General features: G+C 53.1%; 1 protein-coding gene across 2 annotated transcripts in view; it reads left to right on the top strand.

Moving 5' to 3' along the window:
- The window catches only part of Crtc1 (CREB regulated transcription coactivator 1), a 48,809-nt gene that overhangs the window by 34,386 nt on the left and 1,091 nt on the right, over positions 1-13,332 (top strand). The window contains exons 7-13 of one of the 2 annotated variants that reach the window (XM_051178079.1): positions 551-591; positions 911-1,119; positions 6,221-6,354; positions 7,320-7,622; positions 9,443-9,544; positions 11,932-12,018; positions 12,409-12,589. In XM_051178079.1, coding sequence (XP_051034036.1) covers positions 551-591; positions 911-1,119; positions 6,221-6,354; positions 7,320-7,622; positions 9,443-9,544; positions 11,932-12,018; positions 12,409-12,589 — 1,057 coding nt within the window. The remainder of the gene's footprint in view (positions 1-550; positions 592-910; positions 1,120-6,220; positions 6,355-7,319; positions 7,623-9,442; positions 9,545-11,931; positions 12,019-12,408; positions 12,590-13,332) is intronic. The other variant, XM_051178080.1, reaches the window with a different exon arrangement.

Raw genomic sequence — 13,332 nt, 5'->3', positions numbered from 1 at the left:
TTTTTTAATTACAGTTTTTAAATGTATTGTGACAACTTTAGGAGTTGGGTCTCTCCTGCCATGTGGGTCCTGAGAATCGAACTCAGACCATCAACCTATGGTGGCAAGCTCTTTTACTGGTTGAGCCATATTGCTGGCCCAGAAAGCTTTTCCAAATCTTCCCCAGCCAGAGTCCCATAAACTAGCCAGGCTGCTAGTCACAAGCTACCCAGTTATGGCCTGCCTGCCCTGCATCCTCTGGCCTGTACTCTAGCCTGAAGCACTGCTTCCCAGAGGACCACAGAGCCCACAGGCAGCCAGGAGTCCCCAGTGCTGCAACCTAGAGCTCAGCTTGGGGCTTTGGCAAAGACCCTGGCTATGCCCACCCAGAAGAGCAGCTCCAGGATCTGGGAGGATGTGAGAAGTCCCTCCCCATTGACCTTCTATAGTTCCTGGCTCTGCCCTGGTCTCCTCCCAGCCACCCCTGCACTGCATGATTGCTGACCCTGGGCAGGGAACATCACACAGGCAGCCTTGCCTGCTACCCGCCATCTGTTCTGCTCTCTTTCAGACGGGTCCCAGGCCCAAGTCCTGCGAGGTTCCCGGAATCAAGTAAGTCTGGCCCCCTTACCCCTCTGTTACCAGAACTTTTCCATCTCCAAGCCTGTACCTGCTTGCAGGGGAGAAAATGAGCATATGACCAGTGGGTACCCAGGGTACCCCTGTCATTTGATGGCATACATGTCCTCTCTCCCTGTGGACAGCTCTCCTCCCCTCCAGGGGTCCTATCATATTCACAGCTCACTGAGAGATGGTCCTTTGTAACCACTGATCCTCGCAGTCCCCTCCTGTACCACTGCAGTTGTCCTGGGGTGGCATGGCTGGCCAGCTAGTCCCAGACCTCACATCCTGTCTTCATCTGCCTCCCCAGCATCTTCCCATCTGCAGAGCAGGAGAGCACGGCAGCCCTGATCCCTGCTACCCACAACACAGGAGGCTCCCTTCCTGACCTCACCAACACCCATTTTCCCTCCCCACTCCCGACGCCGCTGGACCCCGAGGAGCCCCCGTTCCCCGCTCTCACCAGCTCTAGCAGCACTGGCAGCCTCGCACATCTCGGCGTCAGCAGCGCTGGTCAGGGTAAGACCCCCATGCTGCCCATATCCCACAGCAGCATGCAGTGCAGTGAGGAGTTCATGGGACTGTGTCTAGGGCTGACACATCTGTCCTCAAAACTCTGTAGAGCACAGCCAGTAGGGAAGTGAGCATTGCCTATAGGAATCAAGAAGTGGTTTTATGGCTGGGCGCTGAAGCGCCCAGCTTCAAGGAAGGGCTGGGAGCCAGCAGGGAACCCTAATGCCTTTGACTTTATTTGCCAATGACACTTTGACTTGACCCTTCCAAGCTCACTTTTTTTTTTTTTAATATTTTATGTGTATGAGTGTTTTGCCCACATTTATGACTGTACACCATGTGTGCACAGTACTTTCTGAGGACAGAAGAGGGCGCTGAATCCTTGGATCTGGAGTCACAGGTGGTTGAGAGCCACCATGTGCATGCTGGGAGTTGAACCTGGCTCTTCCAGCAGCCAGGGCTCTAACCACTGGGACATCCATCACTCCAGGCTGCCCTCACCTTTGAAAAGCTTATTTTTCAAACCCTTGGCCTGTTCCATGCCCCAGCTTCTCCTTGCCCATTCCCCTGGCTCCCAGTTTGACACAATACTGCTTTTCCTGGCTACTGTGATTGTGTCCTCTTTATTTTTACCCCCTACTCATTAAATGCATGACCTGTCAGCCCTACCAAGAGATAGAACTTTCTCAGCTTCTTCTCCTGCCCCTTGTTCCTACCCCACCCCATGAAAGCTGAGTCTATACTCCCTCTTCTAACTCTTTCCCAGCCCTGACCTCAAGGGTACTCCTGTTCACTCCATAGTCTTTGCACAAGCCACCTGTGTGTGGCAGCTCCTTCTTGTGATGCGTCACTCACACTGTACCAACTAGCACCTTCTCTTGAGCCTCCCTCAGTGTGGGCCTGTGCCTCCCTTGTCCCTGATGTGACACAGCAAACCCCAGGCTGTTAGTGCTGTGGGTTATAACGTGGGTTAGGACAGATGGTGGAATGCATGAAAGGTGGGGGTGGGGGCTCTGTCCGGAGCTGCTCTACAGACCTGGAATTAAGGGCTGCTAAAGAGACCTGTGACCCCTGAGGCATGGTTGATCAGGGAGTTGAGACAAGGGACCGCCATGTTTGTCATTGATATTAGTGTGTCAGGGGGAATAGCAGGTGGAATGGTACCAGTAAGCCTAGGTGTTTTTATTTCCTGAGATTGAATACAAGGGTCTTGTTCAGCTAGGGCTGAAATCTGGGGCCTTGTGTCTGCTCCATAGATGCTAAAGACAGAACTGTGCCAGCCAGCACTTTACCACTGAGCCATACACACCACCTCCCCAGCCCCTTTCCTAGGCTTCTAGGTGAGCAGGTGGGGCCAGAACTTGAGAGCTGCCCCTGGTCACATGCCTATCAGTGCTTAGCACTGAAGCCCAGGGCACAGGGAGGGTCCAGGTGTTTAGAAGCAGGGGTCCTTGACCCTGCAGAGGCTGCCACATCCAAACCTTTATCTTCTTTTCTCTACCTCCTGCTCCAGGGCTCCCCCACCAACAATTACAGTGTAAACAAGCACAGGAAAAGACTTTATGTGACATTGTTGCTAGGCCACTGCTGTAAACAACCCTACCCCAGTAAAATGTGCCAACCACTCCCTTCACAGGGACTTCATATTCTGGGCACCTTTTTGATCAAGACAGTCTCCAACTCTCCACCCCACAGCCAGACTCTGGTTGGAGGGGGGCGGCTAGGGAACCATGGCCCCTCCCCCACCCTATCAGCAGGCCAGTACACAGGCTAACCCGGTGTCCACTGTTGGCTGTAGTATAGAGGTTGACAGGGCCCCACCTGCAGGGCTTACATGCCAAAGCCAGGACACTGCCACCTGGCCAGCCCGCCCTGCCCTCCTCTGCCCAGACTTCCCCTCCAGCTAGCTACGCTCCATAGGTGATCCAGGCTGGGCAGAGGAACCTGCCAGCAGGGTGCTTGTGTGGTTTGCCTGCCCATCTGGCTTCTCTGGGTGTGGTGGTGCTTAGACAAGAATTAAAAATGCCTTTGTGTGATCAGAAGACCAGGGGCTAAACACCAGCCAGCAGTGTGATTCCTGCAGCCCGTGGTGTGGTGTGGTGTGGTATGGTGTGGTGTGGTGTGTGTGTGTGTGTGTGTGTGTGTCTGTATCTGTGTGTACCACGTGCATGCCTGGTTGCCTACTGAAGCTAGAAGAGGGTGTTGGGTCCTCTCCAAGAGCAGCAAGTGTTCTTTTGGGGTGGGGGGTCGAGGCAGGGTTTATCTGTAGCTTTGGAATCTGTCCTGGAACTCACTCTGTAGACCAGCCTGACCTCAAATTCACAGAGATATATCTGCCTCTTCCTCCCAAGTGCTGGGATTAAAGGCATTTGCCACCAAAGCAAGGGTTCTTCTTTACCACTGAGCCATCTCTCCAGCCCCACCTCACCCCCACTTACTTTGTTCCTTTGTTTTTTGGAGACAGAGTCTCATGGGAGGCCAGGCTGAACTAGAGCTTGCTGTATAGTCAGGCATGACCTCAATCCCCTCCCTAATCCTCCTGCCTCCATCTCCCAAGTGTGATGTGTCAGGGACTAAAACAGAACCTTGTGTGTTCTAGGCATGTACTCTACCAACTGAGCTCCAAGCACTCTTATCAGTCAAGTCCCAGCCTTCCGCATCTAGTTTAGTATTATTATTATTATCACTATTATTAGGTATTTTATGTGTGTGAGTGTTTTGCCTGTATACATGTCTGTGCACCATATATGTGCCTGGTGTCCTAGGAGGTCAGAAGAGACTATAGGATTCCCTGAGACTAGAGTTACCGACAGTTGTGAGCCCATGTGAATGCTGAGAACTGAACTTAGGTCCTCTGCAAGAGCAACCAGTGCTTTTAAGCACTGGGCCATCTCTGCAGCCCCTGTACCACTTCTTACAGTGGCTGTGGGTCCTTATTGGCTGTGTATGCTCTAGATCTGAGCAGCAGATGTCTCAGCCCTGATAGATACAGGAGAGGCTGTCACTCAGAGGCAAGGCAGCAGCCCAGAGTCCTGGCCCTAAGGAAGCTGAGTACTGCCTCCCAGACAGTGCCTCAGCTCTGCCACTGGAGCAGAGGAGCCAACCCCAACCAACCCACCAGAATGTGAGAATAAGTGCAGGCTGCCCCACAAGACCTGGCCTGGACACAGGTGTTTTGCCCTCTCATTTCCCCTGGGCATGTTGGGTGTGGTCCCACCCTCCCAGCTTCAGGAACAAGGTGGATTGGGTGGCAGAGCAGGCAGACAGGCCCCCAGATCTCCTGGTGAGTCAGGCACTGTCACCTGGCTCTGATGGTGCCAAGTTCTCCCTATGCTCACAACACTGGGACCTTGCCTTGACTGCCTGAGGGTGCTGTTAACATCTGCTGGCCCCTGCTGTGAACATGGGGGAAGCAGGTGTCAAGTGCAAGCCCTTAGGGTTCCCCTGTCATCAAAAAGGCCTATTGCCTGCTTGGCTTGATGCCCAGGATGAGGCAGAAGGTCCCCACTCTGCCCCTTTGCCCTTGATCTCACCCAGATCCCTCATCACCTCAACATTCAGGGATCAGAGCCTTCAGGGCAGGAAGGGGTGAGGGAAGGGGCAGCACAGCCTGCAGAAGCCCTGGCAGGTGCAGGCATGTCACTCCAGGGTAGGGCTGGGGCAGTGGGAAGGAACCTGGTTTCAGTTCAGGCAGCCTTGGTAGGAGAAGGAGGGAACCCCACCACCCTGAAGGTGCCGAAGAAAGATGTGGATGCAGGTTACTATGTCGTTAAGAGGTGCCTTAGGGGGAAAGGACATGTTTGGGGCGGACCCTGATGTAGCAGAAACCCTTAGGATGGAGTTGCCTGAGTCAAGCCAGAAAGGGAGATGGGCTATAGTGACACAGGGATCTAGCACTGGGAGACAAGATTCCTCTGAGACTAAAGCCAACCTGGGCTACCTATCAGTTAACAGCATGGGAGCTTGAAGTCCATTTTGGTGTAGTGCTTACAGCTCAGTTGTCGGGTTACCATGCACAAAGCCCCTGGGTCAGCCCCTAATACAGCAAAATCTGGGCATGCTGGCTTATACCTGTCATCTCAGCAGTCTGGCAGAGGCAGGAGGCTGCTTGGGAATTTAAGGTCATTCTCACTACATAGCCAGCTTGAGAGCAGCCTAAGCTACACAAATCCCTATCTCAGAAGAATAAGTAAAAATATAAAAAGGGGCCAGGCGGTGGTGGCACATGCCTTTAATCCTAGCACCTGAGAGGCAGAGGCAGAGGCAGGCAATTCTCTGTGAAGTTGAGGCCAGCCTGGTCTACAGAGTGAGTTCCAGGATAGCCAAGGCTACACACAGAGAAATCCTGTTTTGAAAAACAAAGCATGCATACATACATACATACATACATACATACATACATACATACATAGTGGCTATACATAGAGAAATCCTGTTTTGAAAAACAAAGCATACATACATGCATGCATGCATACTATACATGGGCTGAAGAGTTGGCTCAGTGATCAAGAGCAGTTGCTGTTCTTACAGAGGACCCAGCACATACATGGTGGTTCACTGCCATCCATAACTCCAGTTACAGGGGATCTGATGGCCTCTTTTGTCCTCCACAGTCATTGAGCACACACATGGTACAAAACACTGACACACATTAATTAAATAAATTTTAATAAATAAATATAGATATACATCAGTAGGAAAGGATATTATCTTCTAAAGCCAGGAAACACCATGGGGCTGGGTAGGGACAAATGCCGCTCTCCCTGTCACCAGAGGTCTATAGGGTTCCTAGCCTTCTATGGCTGACAACTGCCCTCTACCATGATGGGCAGCACTTCCAGGAATGATGTCCAAGATCCCAAGATGGCTCCAATTCGTTACGTGGGGGCAGTGCTGATTGGCAAGGGCTATAGGACACACCCCTCTTTGGCTACCAAAGCCAAGAAGTAGGCTGCTGTGCTGGAGACCCAGAATGATCACTGCTGGGACGGCCCTCCTCAAAGCCCCATCCTGGGTTTGACCACATGCAGCACCCACTGGCTTTTCTCTGAGCAGCTGGACTGTGCCCATGTGGCCACCTTTCCTCAGCCCCCTTCTTCCTTTACAGGTATGAACACCCCCAGCTCTTCTCCACAGCACCAGCCGGCAGTCATCAGCCCCCTGTCCCTGAGCACAGAAGCCAGGCGGCAGCAGGCCCAGCAAGTGTCACCCACCTTGTCCCCGTTATCACCCATCACTCAGGTGCGAGGGTGAGGTGGGTGGGGATGATGGGAATCCACCAACCCCTCTTTTCCCACTGGCCTATAGGATCTGGATTTTGGTCCTGTTTTTACCAGTTTTATATGTTTATTTATTTTTATGTATATGTGTGTATGTGTTTGAGTGAGTTTATGTACACCATGCGTGTACACGTTCCCTTGGAGACCAGAGGGTGTGAGAACTAAACCCCTGTCCTCTGTAAGAGTAGCTGTCATTCTCAGTTCCTAAGCCAACTCTCCAGCCCTGTTTGTGCTATTATCAAGACAATTTCAGAGAAATACTACATAAATCAGTAGGTTTGCTTGTTTTGGCTTTTGGTTTTTTTGTAGACAGAGTTTCTCTCTGTATCCCTGGCTGCCGTAGAACTCACTCTGTAGTCCAGGCTGGCCTCGAACTCAGAGATCCTCCTGCCTCTGCCTCCTGAGTGCTGGGATTAAAGGCATGCACCACCACTGTCTGGCTACAACTCAGTGTTTTTATGGTACTTATTTTGGAGTATTTTTGTCTGCTGTTAAGACAAGGTTCATGCCCCACTGAGGAGCTAACAATGACCTTGACCTCGTCGTCCTTCTGTTCCCATCTCCGGTGTTGCCACTCCCGGCTAAATTAGTGGACTTGGAGTAGTAGAGAGGCCAACAGCAGGCATCAAGGGGACTAGGCAGAAGCAGCAGCTTAGGCTGACTGAATACTTAGAATGACCTACCTGCCTCAGCCTCCTGAGTGCTGGATGACAGGTGTGCACCCCCTGCCCAGGGTCTCTCTCTGTTTATTTTTTATGCCCTACTAGAGAATTTGTTATTTCCTGCCTGGTTAAGGTTCACCCTCACTGAGTGTGGCCTCCTTGCTCTAGGGAGAGCAGGCTGTGGGGATCAGACCCACAGTTCCTCCCTTACCACTGCCGGCACCAAGGCCCAGCACCTCCTCCTCATCCTTGTCCTCTGCTGCAGGCCGTGGCCATGGATGCACTGTCCCTGGAACAACAGCTGCCCTACGCCTTCTTCACTCAGGCTGGCTCCCAGCAGCCACCGCCACAGCCACAGCCACCGCCTCCACCTCCACCTGTATCCCAACAGCAGCCACCACCTCCACAGGTGTCTGTAGGCCTCCCCCAGGGCGGCCCACTGCTGCCCAGTGCTAGTCTGACACGGGGGCCCCAGCTGCCACCGCTGTCAGTCACTGTACCATCCACTCTGCCCCAGTCTCCTGCAGAGAACCCCAGCCAGCCACCAATGGGGATTGACACCACCTCGGTAAGCCTGAGAAGGGGGTTCCGGAACACTCAGTGGGCTCACAGCTTGCACTGTTTAAGCTTGGGCAGTTATAAGTGTTTATCTGGAGAAATGCAGGTACAAACAAACAGTGTCACAAATCCCAGACTACACCTCTTAGCTGAAGGGACTGGGTTAGACTGTGAGGCACAAGCAAGGGAGAGACTCATGGGGCCCAGATTCAGGTTGAAGAGACAGGTGCTGGGCTGCACCATTTTAGCCATGACCTCTGTGCCTTGCTGAATATGGGGGTGACAGGTCCCATTCCTGTTCATCCACATGGCAGGGCTCATTTGGGAACACTGTGAGCTTTTCCCATTTTTCCATTTCAGCCCAGGCTACTGACCTGAATGTGGTGATCAGTGACCCAGCAAGTAAGAGGCAATGCCACCAAGCAGCTCTGAGCCTCAGAGGAAACCTGCTGAGGGAGCCCAGATGGAAGTACCCATGCAGGGACAAGGGTAGCACTGTTCTCCATCTATACGAAGAGACTCAGCAGAGCCTGGCCCCCATCCCAGGGACTGCTGGCCTCCAAGGACAGTAGACCCGGGTGGCTCACCGCTCATGCGGATTCTCCATACTCATCGTTCCTTGCCAATTCTGAGACCTAGCTTGCCTCACAGTGTGACCTTGCTGGTCCCTCCTTCACTCATATCTTCCCCATACCAAATATGGATTTGACTTCACCCCAGCCTGCTCACATAGGCCACTAAATACTCTTGGGAGACTGAGCTTTACCAAGAGCAAGAGACCAGGAAAACTGTGGGTGCATGCAGCCTCTGGGCTGGAAGATGGTCAGAATTCAGGCCCTGCCCCTGCATAGCCTGCCTCTGAGGATGCTGGGACCTGGTAATGCCTTGAGCAGGCAAGGAGGTAGTCACCCCTCAGGTGTCAGAGGGTGTGACCTAGGCAGGCTGGTCCCTATGGGCTGTGTGTCATGTGCTCCTTGCAGTCTTTGTGTAGCCCAGTGTGTTGCTGTAGTCATGGAGACCCAGCTAGGATGTGTGGCTAAGGGCAATGGGCCAAAAGTCCATCCCCAGCATGCGAAACTGCTGTTCCTGCCCAATGTACAGGGTCGGGGTTTGAATGGGCATGTAAATGTGTGAATTTCAGCACACCTGTAGGGTACATGCAGCAGGTGTGTAATGTGTGTGTCATGTGCCTAGGTGTGCAGGCATTATGTCAATGCATGATGAGACATGGGTACATATAAAGATGGCTGTGTCCATGGATGTGCACACATATGTATATGTTCATGTAAGTGGTGCATGCTATGGTGTGTGCAACTGTGTTTGTGGGCGAGTGTGGATGTAGGTTGGTAGTGTGTGCAACTGTGTTTGTGGGTGTTTTATGTGTGTTCATGAATGGAATGTTTGTATTCACAAGTGGGGGGTGTTCATGAGTGGGGTTGTTCAGGTGAGTGGCATTTGTATGAGTGTTCATGTGTTATGCTTATAGAAGTGTGTGGATTACAGTGTATATGTGCAAACATGTCAGGGGTGTGTGTGCAAGTGTGTCCAGAGTGTGCTGTGTCCAATGCTGTTGGCTGTGAACAGGGCCAGGGTTTTGCATCAGACAGGAGTCCCTGCTGTGGGCTCCAAATGGGTCCCTGCAACCCTCCATGCACCCTCAGGAAGAGACATCAGTCAGAACCTCCAGCTCCTAGCTCAAGGTAGACACCTGGATTCTCAGGAACCACACTGACTACCTGCATGGCATCCATTGTTGAGGGTCTAGGCATCAGCTGGGGTTTGTTGGACCAGTGCAGAAGTCAGCAAACCCTGACCCATCTGTCATCACAGGCACCAGCTCTGCAGTACCGCACGAGTGCAGGCTCACCAGCCAACCAGTCTCCCACCTCTCCAGTCTCCAATCAAGGCTTCTCCCCTGGAAGTTCCCCACAGGTAGGGCCTCCCCTGGCCCTGGGGCACATCACTTATCCCATGTGCCCAGTGCTCACCTGTGCTGTCACCCACTCCATGCCATCTGTCCTCTCCATCAGCCCAGGGTTGTGCACCCACCAAAGAGGCCACCTGCACCAATATGACAGGACACAGGGCAGGACGTGGAAGTTAGTCACAGCATAGATAACCATAGCCCCAGAGCTACCCGTCACATAGTTCAGAGGTCCTCGGAATAACAGAACAGCCCCATAGTGTGGCTCAGAGGTTCCGGAGCTTCAAGGCCTGTAAAAGTGAAGGGGTAGCTCACTAGGACACAGCTGCAATGATCAGCCAGTCTGTGGTGGCTGTTTAGCCTCCAACCCTGGATCCAGTTGTTGTCAACACAGCAGACTGTAGGTGACTGCACTTGGCTGGTGTGGGCTTTGTTTTATTTGGGTTGTGCTTTTGAGACAGGATCTTATGTAGCCCAGGCTATCCCCCTCATTCACTGTGTAGCCTAAGTGGCCTCAAACTCTGAATCTTCCTGCTTCAGCCTCCCCAGTGCATCAGTGTGAATCATCATACCAGATTTTCTGCTGGCCTGGTACAGGTGAGCACCAAATCCCAGATTCCCTTACCAGGCCCAGATCTGACCCCTGCCTTGACCCAGGTCAGCCTAAGAAAGTATTCCTGGCTTCCTGCCCTGCTGTTCCATACTTAACTCAGGGTTCAAGGTGTGGCTCAGTCTCATCAGGCCCACATTCTGTGCAGAACTCCTGTTAGGGGCTCACCATCCTGGGTCCACCCTACCCTAAAATATCACCAGGCAGAGAGACTTTTATTGGCCTTTGTAATAATGCCCCAGCCCCTGAACAGGGGCAGTCCAAGTACAGGAGCAATAACTTCCTTCTAGGCTAGAACCAGAAGGAGCACCAGGGAGCCTTGCTTCTGAGAAACAAAGAAAAGGATAGGAGTCCCCAATAGGGGCCATCCACCTGCTTCATGACTGCCCACCTGGTGTCAAGACCTCCCAGTCCATTCACACTGAGCTGTGGAGCTCCAGGGACACAGAGACGCAGCTAGGACAAAGGAGGAGTCCACAGAGCACACTTCTGAAAATAATTATAGGATATTCTTTGTCCCAGAAGGAAACAGGTTGTCCTAGTCCAGGCAGGCGCTCACCCTGTGTCATTCAGCTTATGTGTCTGGTGTTTTTCATTTGCTGATGTGCAAAAGACCTCTTGCTGGTGAGGACAGGACTCATGGTATTTGGCTCCAGTGGGAGACTACAGAGGCACAGGGTTCCACTAGAACCCAGAGATGCCTGAGCAAGACCACATCTGGCTTCCTATTGAGTTTCTTAGACATGTCCATTGGGCCTTGGCCATGTGCCCTCTCATATCGCTTGAGCATGATGCCATGTCTGTCCAGCCAGACCTGGTCCTCTGCTAGAATTCAAGCCCCACCCCTGAGCACCCTGAGTTGCTTTCTTCAAGGGTAGCTTCATAAGGCTCTGGAAAAGAATCAGCCACCATCTCAGAAGTACCCCAAGCACCCCAAAATAGCCCTGTCTCCCCTTGGATGAAATCCTGAGCTGCTGGTGAGGCTGACGTCTGTCTTTCAGCCTAGGTGAAGTTCATACTAAGCTGGAAGCTGTGGACATGTCTCCTAGAGTCTCACTGGGTATATGCACTGCATACCATATTCAGGAGTGCCTGGGGTCCAGTGGCTTCTTTGAGCTACTCTATCACAGAAAAGAAAGTGGGTCCCCATCTTCAGTGACCTGTCAGGCCTGTGATAGCTGTAATTCTGGCTGGACTATTAGGTGCTTTGGGTGTGACAACCACATTTATGGCCATCCATGCGCTTTTGTTCATGTCCCAGCCTGCTCCAGGCCATGTCCTCAGTGCAACCTACAAGAGCTCCTTCTGGCTTTCCCATGGCTCCTAAAGAGCCTCTGTCATTCTGCCTAATGTGCCCCCCCACAGAGCCCAGGGTCTCATAGGCAGGCAGCCCTAGGTAGGCAGTGACTTGTCCCTGTCTGTGTCCTGTGTCCTAAGCACTGTCCCCATGTCTCCCCAAGAACATAATACATCCCAAATACAATATGTGCACTCTGCCTATCCTCAGCTTCAGGGTTAGCCAAGGCCTCCCTGCAGTCTCTGCCTCCCTCCCCTATGAAGGCTCTGGGGGCGGAGGGTAGAGCAGTGCTTTGGAACGCTCTGCTCTGGGAGTGGGTTTTGGAAGGAGTAGTCACCCCAGCATTGGGGCATGCTCTCTGTGAGACCCCCACAGAGGGGCTGTGTGGAAGCATGGACTTTATGAACACCCTGCCACCCACGCAGAGGTCCCCACCCCATCCCTGGGTCTCAGGGTGCAACCACAGGAGGCCTCTTTTCTGTCCACAGCACACGTCCACCCTGGGCAGCGTGTTTGGGGATGCATTCTATGAGCAGCAGATGACAGCCAGGCAGGCCAATGCGCTGTCCCGCCAGGTGAGCGGGTACCCAGGACCAGGCTTCACGGGAACCTGTGCACCATCCTAGGCTTCACTGCTCTGCCCACTGTCATGCTGTCAGGCTGTGGAGGCAAAGGTCCTGGCAAGAGTGACTTGACCACACCTTCCTTGACCTCTCTTCAGCTTGCAGAGTGGAGTTTGAGGGCATAGGGGAGGAAGGGTAGGCATCCAGCACCATGCAGTAGCACAGTGGGCTCTGCTGGAGGGAGAAGCCTGGGAGGATTTGGTGGTGGCCTTGAGTTTCATTTGCCCATCCATCATCCATCCATCACCTTACCAACAGGGCCATGGGTGTGAGGAATGGCCTCGGGGTGGGAGGAACTGTTGCTATCCCTTGTCCTCATGGCCTCTCTTGGTCCCTTCATAGCTGGAACAATTCAACATGATGGAGAACGCCATCAGCTCCAGCAGCCTGTATAGCCCAGGCTCCACACTCAACTACTCCCAGGCTGCCATGATGGGCCTGAGCGGGAGCCATGGAGGCCTGCAGGACCCCCAGCAGCTCAGCTACACAGGCCACGGCGGAATTCCCAACATCATCCTCACGGGTGAGGCTGACTCCAGGAGGCCTGGAGCCTGGGGGGCATGAAGAGTATCCTCACAGACCACCTTGCCAGACAGGTGACAGGGGTGAGGCTGGGTTCCTACATAGGATGGGGGACAGAGGGGCCAAATGGTCCCCGCATCCTACTGCAGACATGACATGGGTTCCCCCCTTCAGGGTCTTCTCACGCTGCACTCTGTTCCCACCTCTAGTCACCCCTCAACTGTCTCATCACATACATGAATTCTTGTCCTCATCTTCAGCCAGCCAGGGAGAGTTGTCATCCACAGGGTGGGTGTCCAGAGCCTTCTGTTAGGACCAAGCTGGTCACATTTGAACCCATTACTCTCTGCCATTTGCTGGCAGAGCCCCACACCCATGTCCAGGGTACAGGCCTTTCCATCCTGCAGAGAAGTGGCCACACCTCACTCTACAGCCCAGAACCCAGCGTTTCCAATAGCTGCCCCACCCTGAGCTCCCTCACCATCTCCCTTTTTCTTTTACTCCCTGAAGAAGGGATTGCTTTCAGTATGATTTGCTCTGTTGAGAATAGTGTCACCCTCCTGTGGCACACCCAGGGTCCCTATGGCTTGTAGGGTAGGCTCTGTGGTCAGTCCCCCACCACTAATGGACTCAGTAGTCTAGAAAGGACAGTCTCCTCTCTGGGCCTGGGAACCAGCCAGGCAGGGAGTAGCCATGAAGCCATGACCCACATGTGCACCTTAGACCCTGAGTCAGGCGGGTGCA

This window comes from Phodopus roborovskii, unplaced genomic scaffold (assembly GCF_943737965.1).
Source record: "Phodopus roborovskii unplaced genomic scaffold, PHOROB, whole genome shotgun sequence".
Taxonomy (NCBI): Eukaryota; Metazoa; Chordata; class Mammalia; order Rodentia; family Cricetidae; genus Phodopus; species Phodopus roborovskii.
This window is presented reverse-complemented; position numbering and strand designations above follow the sequence as displayed.